At 41.1% G+C, this 9,960-nt stretch overlaps 1 protein-coding gene across 1 annotated transcript in view; it reads left to right on the plus strand.

Annotated features, from left to right (window-relative positions):
• Positions 1-7,142, plus strand: part of WDR64 (WD repeat domain 64) — a 94,914-nt gene extending 87,772 nt beyond the window's left edge. Inside the window, exons 25-28 of the mRNA XM_068939282.1 lie at positions 319-418; positions 3,869-3,949; positions 4,135-4,168; positions 4,942-7,142. Coding sequence (XP_068795383.1) covers positions 319-418; positions 3,869-3,949; positions 4,135-4,168; positions 4,942-5,015 — 289 coding nt within the window. The 3' untranslated portion in view covers positions 5,016-7,142. The remainder of the gene's footprint in view (positions 1-318; positions 419-3,868; positions 3,950-4,134; positions 4,169-4,941) is intronic.
• Positions 7,143-9,960: the final 2,818 nt, after the last annotated feature.

Below are 9,960 nucleotides of genomic sequence, written 5' to 3' on the forward strand. Positions count from 1 at the left end.
CTGATAGAAGAACTGCTGAAGAGTCATTGTTAGACAGTGAGCTAGCACTCGGTTGTAATAACTAGTGTTTCTTACGTTAACATATCCAGCCTCCTAAAGATGACAAGCCATTATCTGGATTGATGAAGTGTTAGTGAAGCACTTCATGACACCCATGAAGCTCCTAACATAAATTATATTTTGAAGATGTGTGGAATAATTTATACTTAAAAATAATTTTATTTTGGAGCCAATTATGAGTGTATGTGTGTTCAATTTTGGATACTGTCATTTTGATGGCAGCATGACTTTTTTCTGTCTTCTGTCTTGTGTGTACAGGTGGAAGTCACTGACCAGATCATCTTTAGTTTTAGAAAAGCCTGCACATGAAGATGTAGTTCAGGACTTCAAGTTTTTCAAAGCTTTGGCTTCTCCAAAGGTAGCTAATATATATGCATCAGTTCTATGCAACATATTAGGAAACAGCAATAATAATCCTGTATGTCCTTCTCATTCATGGAAAAGCTAGGACAAAAAAGCATAAACAGAGGGATCACACAAACCTTCTCTTTGGTTTTCTCATTGTGTCACACTCCCAAATTCCGTTTAGAAAGAAGCACATGCTAATTGACTTGTTTGGCTTATCAGCACAAAAAATCTAGGATTTTCACATGCTCCAACAGAAATCCTAAATATCCTGAGTTTAGCTGATGGAAGTGTGAAAATACTAGATCAGTGAATCCCTGGTTATATACAATAGTTCTTTCATGGTTCCCATGAAAGCACAGAAGACTGTGCTGCCATTCAGAGGGACCTGGACAGGCTGGAGAGGTGGGCGGAGAGGAACCTCATGAAGTTCAACAAAGGCAAGTGCAAGGTCCTGCACCTAGGCAGGAATAATCCCATGCACCAGTACAGGCTGGGGGTTGACCTGTTGGAAAGTAGCTCTGCCGAGAAGGACCTGGGAGTGCTGGTGGACAACAAGTTAAACATGAGCCAGCAGTGTGCCCTTGTGGCCAAGAAGGCCAATGGTCTCCTGGGGTGCATTAGGCAGAGTGTTGCCAGCAGGTCGAGGGAGGTGATCCTGCCCCTCTACTCAGCCCTGGTGAGGCCTCACCTGGAGTACTGTGTCCAGTTCTGGGCTCCCCAGTACAAGAGAGACATGGCACTCCTGGAGAGAGTCCAGCGGAGGGCTACCAAGATGATTAGAGGGCTGGAGCACCTCTCCTATGAAGAAAGACTGCAAGAGCTGGGCCTGTTCAGCCTGGAGAAGAGAAGACTGAGAGGGGACCTGATCAACGTGTACAAGTACCTGAAGGGAGGGTGTCAAGAGGATGCCCAGCAACAGGACAAGAGGCACCAGGCAGAAACTGAAGCACAGGAAGTTCCATCTGAGCCTGAGGAAAAACTTCTTTCCTGTGAGGGTGACTGAGCCCTGGCACAGGTTGCCCAGAGAGGTGGTGGAGTCTCCTTCGCTGGAGATATTCAAAACCCGCCTGGACGCAATCCTGGGAAATAAGCTCTAGAGGACGCTGCTTGAGCAGGGCGGTTGCACTAGATGATCTCCAGAGGTCCCTTCCAACCTAAACGATTCTGTGATTCTGTGATTCTGTGAAATCAGACTTCAGGAGGTTCTGAGTCAGTTTAGATAGCAAGCACTATGAATGTTTTCTACAGCTCTAACCGAATAATGGTGCAGCTCCTAAACCTCTAACTGAATAATGGTGCAGCTCCTACTTCTTTAGCACTGGCTTAGCATGCAAAAGTCATGGGCTCAGATAAGGCTTCTTTTGAAGGAGCTGTACAAGAAAAGGAAAAATAAAAAAATACTAATCCTTTTGGCATTTGCCAAAAACCTTCCCTTAACACCTTCCTGACCATTATCCCCCAAAGGTTAGTGACCAACAGATAGTGATGGGGATGAATTAACATCCTCTTTAAACTCTGTAGTACTGTGGGACTTCTTTGTACCACAATCTGTTACCCTAATGAGACCAGCTAAGAGCCAAACAGACAGTCAGTAAAAAACAACATTACTCTGTGTGACTGGTTACTTCTTTCCATGTGCATTTTGAAATGATGACAGGGTGAGTGGAACACACTTCGCTTTACTGTTTATTGCCCTGGTTTGCCAGCCAGTTCTTCCTTTTGCTCTTGTCCTTGCTTCCTCGGACTCCATGGCTACTAAGATCAGTTCTCTCCTTGTCTGGATGCTTGACTAGTTGTAGCTCAGGGCCATGTGGATTATGCACTGCTAGGTAATGGTAGTCAAGCATGCAGTATTGAGGCATTCTGTCATTTCACCCCAAGGCAGTAACAGGTTGCCAAGCCTCCTCATGACACAACTACGCTAGACACAGATGCTACATAGTCTCTTGAGTTGCTTTTGTTTAAGCTGCAGGGAAACTGCTTGAGCCACTCTTGTGCCATAGCAGTATGTGCTACAAAGTAAGGATAGTTCAACATTGATCCTCTGCTGTTCAACAGCTGTAGATACAGTGCTGTACAGTAAGAGAGGAGAGTATTATTGGGAAAGACATGTTGCTGCTGTGTATAAAACATGAAATCTGTTATTACTGTTGTAGTGACAGTGGTTGAGTGCATTGTGGGACAAGTCAGTAGAGGTGGGCTCCACTCCAGGTTCTACATCTCTTAGTCATTTGAAAAGAGAACTCACTGAAGGTCTCACAGCAGAAGATACTTGCATGTTTAGACACATTAGCAATGGAGTCCTCGTCTGATTGGGCTGTTCATAAGAAAAAAGATTGATTTGCTTCCATTTGCCTTGAAGAGGAACAAATCAGTGGACTTCAGTCTGTGGTTCAGCCTAGAGGCACAAATATCTGGAGTATCTCATTAAGTTACTGAAATTCAGTTGTCCTATTGTGCTGAAGCCAGCATGCTTAAAATTGGCAGACAGAAACTGGAACAGATTCATTGAGGAATGTTTTACATTGCTGAAGATGTGGTGTTTCTTAAACTGTTACTACTGCAGTATACTCAGCTGTGTACTTAGAATGTGAAAAAAGGTAAGTAGAAAATTTCTTTACAATGTACTGTTTGAGACAAAATTTGTGTTTTCAAAATTGATGAAAACAAGAGTTCTCTGCAGTATTTCATGCTTTAGGTGCATTTTTTTTTCTTAAGGTGGATCATAAATTGCCCTCCCAGGGTGAAAGCATTGCTATATCATCTAAGGACAGTTACCTTTCCTGCCCTGTCCATAAGGGCAGGTACCGATTACCTAGTTAAGTCTCAGAATTCATGTGAGTGTGGGTGAACTATCAAAGCATTTGAAGAGCTTTCACAATTTTAAGGTTTCAACAGTTTACAGCAGAAATGTCTTTTGGTTCATCTCTTTCTGTTCCCGACTGGCAGCTGCAACGTTCCTGATTTGCATAGCCTAAGACAGTGACTGACTGCCTTGAGATGAAGCTGTCATCTGGGAGGGACTGCCTACTCCATTACCCGTTGGCTAGACCGCCACCGTCCTCTAACAGCATGCATCCACCAAATCTGACCGGTTCCCTGAAAATGATTCCTATATTGAGCTTATTCAAGGTGCTAAGAGCTGGCAGACCTAAACAAGTTTTTAAAACTAGATGTAACTTAGGTGATAAAAATCGTTTTGCTGCTAACTACCTTGATTTTGTATTCCTTGGAAAGTTGGAATTTTCCTAGTTGTGCATTTTTTACAGCAGAAGAACGATCCTCTCCTAATTTTTCAACAAAACCTGTGCATAAACCACAATCTCTACATAATAACGACATACATTTCTTCAGATAACATGAGTGTTATCATACAGTTCAATAACAGAAGTAATATTTAACAGCATTTCTGCATTAATTTTTATCTAGTAATGAACTGACTTTGTTTTTCCTTGGTCAGATCCATAGACAACCTTTGCAAAGTTTCAAGTCTGGAAACAAAGAGGCTGGTGCGGTATTTGGATCTATTCCTATATATGAGGTAAGCACAAGTGTTCCCTTTTCTGTGTTTTGCAGTGGCATTGATACAGCATAAGCCATTAGTATTAGTAAATGTTTAAAATCACATACTCTGATTTTCTATTGTTAACTCTCTGTTTGTCCATTTAATTTTTTGACATGGCTTGCATTACTACCTATCCAACTCCATTCCCCATTTGGCGGTAGCTGGGAAGCTCAGCTGAAGACAGCGTGCTGCCGAGTGAGTATTCCAGCCATTTACTTCCCCTGCTAAACTACACGTCATTAACTTTATGCTCAGACTCTTTTCTTTTAGTCAAAGATTATTGATTCTTATCTGCACAAAGCTTTGGCTACTGTAAGTTAATATCATTTATGGGTGGTATTGATATGATCTGCTGTGAGCTGTCTAGCTAGGATTTTCGGTCCCTCCTGTGGAGAGAGATCAGCACATCCACAGCTTAGTGTACCCCACCTATTATAGGATGGAAAGAATCACCCCTTGCAGAGGTTCTGATTTCTCTCTACAGAGGGAATCTAGACAACTAGCTTGGATAAGATTCCTAACTTTTAGATGTTGAAGTTAGGTGGGATGAATTGGGTAGTACACATTCAAATGTATATGATTTAATGTTTGTGCTAGCAGCATTAGAAGCAGAGTATCTCATTCATAATAACCCAATGAAAGAGAACTCAGGAGCTAGTATATCCTGTTAGTGCTCAAATAATTGGCACATACAATATTCTTCTGCTGCCCATCAATGTGCCTTGGAAATCTGTGTTTTGTTTTCTCCCAAAAGAAGAAAATAAAATATAAGGGTCTTGTGCCTTGGCAAGTTTGGAGCAACTAAACTGAAGCCAATGGCACTGTGGTGGATTTACAGTAAGATTTTTCTTTTCTGTGGGCTGCATAAATGACAAACAATTGTTGTCTATACTGTTACAAAACTCTGTCAAAATGGCCTAAACACCTGAATCATTATCTCTTGAAATTTCACAATTTATTTTTTCAAGATTATCAGTGGAACAAAGCTGAAAGATCCAGTCCCATTGGATGGAAAATGGAGCCAGCACTCAGTGGAGAATAGCATCAAGATAAGTAAACATAATATCTGTCTTCAGGCGAGTGGATTAGCAGTTTTCTCATTTCAAAAATTTTCCTAATTTTTTATCTTATATTTAAATCCATTTCACTAGTAAACAGAACATACAGAAATCAAATATTTACCTCCATTCCAGTCCCTCATGGAGAAAAAAAATCTAATAAAGCCAGTGCATGATTATAGCCAAAAATACACAACAGCTCGTCTTACTCCATTTTTCTGATGTTTAACAAGAAAGAAAAGCATCTTGCTACTATTAACTACGTAAAGATTCAGATGTAAAATGCTTAAAGGTGCAAAAAAGCTTCTGTTGCAAGCCATACAGATTTCTCTGAAGGATAAGAATTATTATTCCAGAGCTACTGCTCTAACCTTCTCTCATGTTTCAGGAGCTTTGCTGTTCTTGGATAGAGAAAAATTTGGGATGGGATGTTCCATAGATAGTACACACATGCTACAGTATCCTAGAAAAATATCTATTTCCAGAAAGCATTCAGATTTCTTTATTAATCACGCATGACAGGCCACCCCTTTAAATAACTTGGAAAATTCTGGTTTGGATATTAAATGTGGAGAGCACTGCCAGGGCAATCCGCCCTCTGTTCCCACATTTGCAGGAGTGCATAGAGCAGCAACAAGCGGTATCTTTTAACAAAGTGTAGTGTGCATTTTCTACCCAGCAGAGACAGAGAAGGAAGCCTAACCAGTCTAGGTACTGGATAAACTGCAGGAAGGGGTAGTTCTGCATGACACTGTATAAATACATGTAATTGGTGACTCCCCAAAGCCGACTACCTGCAGAAAGACAGTTTCAGAAACTTCAGGAGCAAAATCTCCCAGATTTTTTGGCTGTTCTTTCTGGCTACCTTGCCATGAATTTTTACTCCAAGTGGGAAATTACCATTGAAGATTTTGGATCAAAAGGAATTCTCCAGATGAAGGCTTATAGGTTGAGGACCAACATGTGTTGATCTGCAAGTTTTTGGTAGAAAGGTATACTTTGATCCACTGAATTCAGAAAAAAAGTATTCCAGGACAAAGCTGGTGCCAAAAGACATATCTGCTAGCATGTCTGTGAAATCTGAATCAACGTACTTGAGAATGTATCTGGAGTACTGTATCCAGTTTCAAGCTCCCCATTACAAGACTTATATACTCACTTCATATACTGAAATGAGCCCAACAGAGGGCTGTCAAGATTGTCAGTGGGCTGGAGCATATGACATACAAGGAGAGTCTGAAAGAACTGAGTCTGTGCACCACTAAGAAGGGAAGGCTAAGGGGAGACCTTATCGCTGTCTACTGAAGGTAGGAAGACAAAGATGACAGAGCCAGACCCTTCTCAGAGGTGTACAGTGATACGGTAAGAGGCAACAGATACAAATTGGAACATGGGAAATTCAAAGTAGATATAAGGATTTTTTTTTTTTTTTACCATGACAGTGTACAAATACTGGAACAGGTCACCCAGACAGGTTGTGGAATCTCCATCTTTGAAGATGTTCAAGAGTCAACTGGTTGCAGCCCTAAGCAATCTGATCTAACTAGGCCTGTTTTGAGCAGGGGAAAGACTAGATGACCTCTAGAGGTCCCTTTCAGCCTAAATCATTCTACAGTTCTATGATTTTATGTGCTGAAATACAGACTGATATTTTATTAACATCATAGAATAAAGGCTTATGCATGTAAATTACAACAGAAAATTGAGCTGAATTTGTCTTATACTGGAATATATTTCTTTTATATACTAGCAATGTAATGCAACAAGTGACCAGAGGAAAATGTGACTTATTTCTTCCTAAACAAGGAAAGGACGGAAAAAGTTTTAAAATCTTTTCTGTCTTATCTTCTCTAATGTTTCTTTCCTAAGAAGGAAATACCTATGATTAGCAGTGTGGAGTTAACTTAGCAGTTAGTTATGTTAGTACAAGTTAATTTTTGCAACTAAATCTTGTGTTTTGTTTTACAGCAATCATATTTGTTTAAGAGAGGAATCACAAGACATAATCAGGCACCAGCAACAAATGTGGTCCCATTCAGCCCTCTGGCTACTTTCTGCCATGTGAAGTCCTACAAGGGTCTGCAATTATAATCAAAATAAACTCTGATGTCAAGGGAAATTAGATGTACTGAAATGGATGTCTGGATGTCCAGAATCAGGCCCCCTGTCATCTGTGATTTTGCAGTGCTCAAAAATCCCATATATTCCACCCAGGCCTGTTCTGCTTGGGGAATTCCAAAAGAGGCCTCTTCCTTTTCCCTGTTTGCATCCATCTTGAATCTCTGGAGATGGTTTACAATGATATGTGGGAAAAAGCCATCAGTAATTTTGCCGATTTCTTTAGCAAGGGCCTGAGCCACCTCTATGGTATACCTGTCTTGGTTGGTAAGCACCTCGCACTTCTTAAAATTTTGAATGCTTCCAGGAGGGCAGTCATGAGAGAAAATACAAGAAGATGTCTGTGCATCCCAACAGCCAGCATCTCTATCAAGGATGTCTTCAGGTTCCATCGCCCCACCATGTGGGACAGAAAGAATCATGTTCATGTTGCCCACTTGATATTCTGTAAAATGATTTTGACCAAAAATAACTTCCTTGGTGCCAGTGGGCTTCAAAGGCAAATATAAAATGTAAAGGAGGAAAAGATGGAAACGTTCCACTGGAGGACTGAGCAACATGCAATATTTCAGTACCTACACAAAAGCAAAAGACAGATTTTTAGAGGATTTACGGCAGTGAACATATGAGAGAGTGCTCAGCTGCTGCTGAACACAGTTATTGATTAACCTATTTTAATTTAACTCCATGTAGTGCAAAGAAGAAAAGTACTTATATGAGAAGCAAAAATGAGCAGGGCACTTAAGAGAGGCTAGACAGAGCTAATGTAGTGCTTTCAAAAGAGAGGATTCTTCTAGAATAGCAGGGCAAGGACAATTGTAAGTTGCTGGGCTTCTTTCCTGCCCCCAAAAAGCACTATTTGATCATCCTATATGGTCCCAGAGACTCACTAGATCTTAAAAAAAATTTAAAATAAATATTTTCCCACCAAAGCTTCGTTTTCTTCACCTCTGAATTTTCAAGAAAATTGTAACAAAATTTGATAGAGCATCTGCATCTCATTAATAACTGAGTGAAATATTTTACCATTATCCATATGGCTACAGAAACTAGAAGCTATGTCAGCTCAGACCATCACTGGGTTTGTCTAAAACAAGCAGACTGGTAAAAATTGGGTGCTATCAAGCTCTACCTCTTGCAAGCTCCAGAGTACGTTCATTTGATAGCATCATAGATAGGTACCAGTGAATGGATTAAGGAGTGACTCTCCATTCTCTTCAGTTTGCAACTTTCCATTCTCTTCAAGGGAGCTAAGATTTTCTTAAGCCCTCACTAACTTCCATTTTTTGCAAAGCTGCAGTTCAGGAAGATGCTGGCAGTGCTTTTTGGTTTGAAGGCATTAAATCCCTAGAAAAATCAGAGCCTTGGGTGGAAATATGTTGGATGGATGTAAAACAAATGACTAAAGTCAGTGGGGAGCAGAATAAAAAAGGACTTTGGATACTTTTCACTTCCATAAATTAAAAAATGCCTCAGCTAACATAAGCCAGTTGAGGAGTGTGTAAATAGGCGCAGATGAGGCAGGCTGTGCTGTTGTCTGTGCTCTCCTTATTCCATCACCTGCTGAAATGCAGAAGAGAAGAGAGGCAGACAAGGGAAAGAGTAAGAAAGTTGCAGATCTGCAAAAATCTGCCCACATCCCCTGGCCTGAGAGCGTGTATCCCAGCAGCCAGTAATACTGAGAAAAGAAGCACTAACGCTCACGTAACCTCCCTGCTTCCCTGTTGGTCTGTGCCTGCTAACCTATGGGGCTGCCTTCCACAACTCTGTAATCTATTTGTCTTCAAACCTAAAAGAGCAGTTACTGGCAGAGGAGGTATCCTATCCCCTGCCCTAGTCATGCTACCATAAAGACAGCCCGAAGCATGGTTTCTCTCTACTCCCTGCTGTAACCTCTATACAGTCTCCTACAACTGCCGCAGCTCCTGGCAGGGCAGGATACCGTATGGAAGCTGCTTCTTCACAAGTAATTGTCTCCTGCATGACAAGAGCCAAATTACTTTATCCCAGCTTGTTTACTGCATCAACTGTCCATCTGCATAAACAAAGTCAGTACTTCTGGACCTACTGATACACATTCTACTCATAAAATATCAACAAAAGTCTAGTAGTATGGTTTTCAAAGAAAATGAAAGTAGGACTGAGAGAAGGAGCCCTAGATAAGCTGATTTGCCTCACACTAGCCAGCACAATGAGTGCTATGCACTGCTGATCAATTTTCTGCTCTAAGAAAAGGAGAGGGCAATTTCACCCAATTAAAGCAGCAAAAAATTCTTTCCCCTCTGCAAGGCCAGGCATCAACATCCTGCTGGATTTTGAAGACAATCTCTTCTACCGACGGGGCAGGTCCACACTGAGGACCTTGTACATGAAAAGAAAGCATTTATCCTCTGTTTTTTGTGGTCTGAAAGTCTGTTGAAAGTCTGTGGACTAGAATCAGGTCCCTAGGAATCTGATCGGCAATTTTCCTGCAGGGCATGAATGATCAACAGCTCTTTCAGGCTTTCTAAAAGGATCTTCTCTCCTTTTACATCCCTGTTTCTTGAGCTTTTCGTTTAAAACAAGCTTTTACCCAAGCCCTCACATAGTTCATGCTTCCCTAGGCTAACCTAAAATGCAGGCCTTCATCTGCTAGTTCACTGCATTATCAGAAGTTTTGACACAAAGGAATATTTTCAAGCATTATTCAAATCCCCTTTTGTTAAGAGAGTACAGTTGCACATGAAAAGTGATACAGGCTGCCTGTGTAATTTAGAAGCAGCTTACCTCAAGTGCAGTGAGGCCCAGCACCACGTTAAATACATCAACAGC

Source organism: Struthio camelus, chromosome 3 (assembly GCF_040807025.1).
Source record: "Struthio camelus isolate bStrCam1 chromosome 3, bStrCam1.hap1, whole genome shotgun sequence".
In the NCBI taxonomy this organism is placed as follows: domain Eukaryota; kingdom Metazoa; phylum Chordata; class Aves; order Struthioniformes; family Struthionidae; genus Struthio; species Struthio camelus.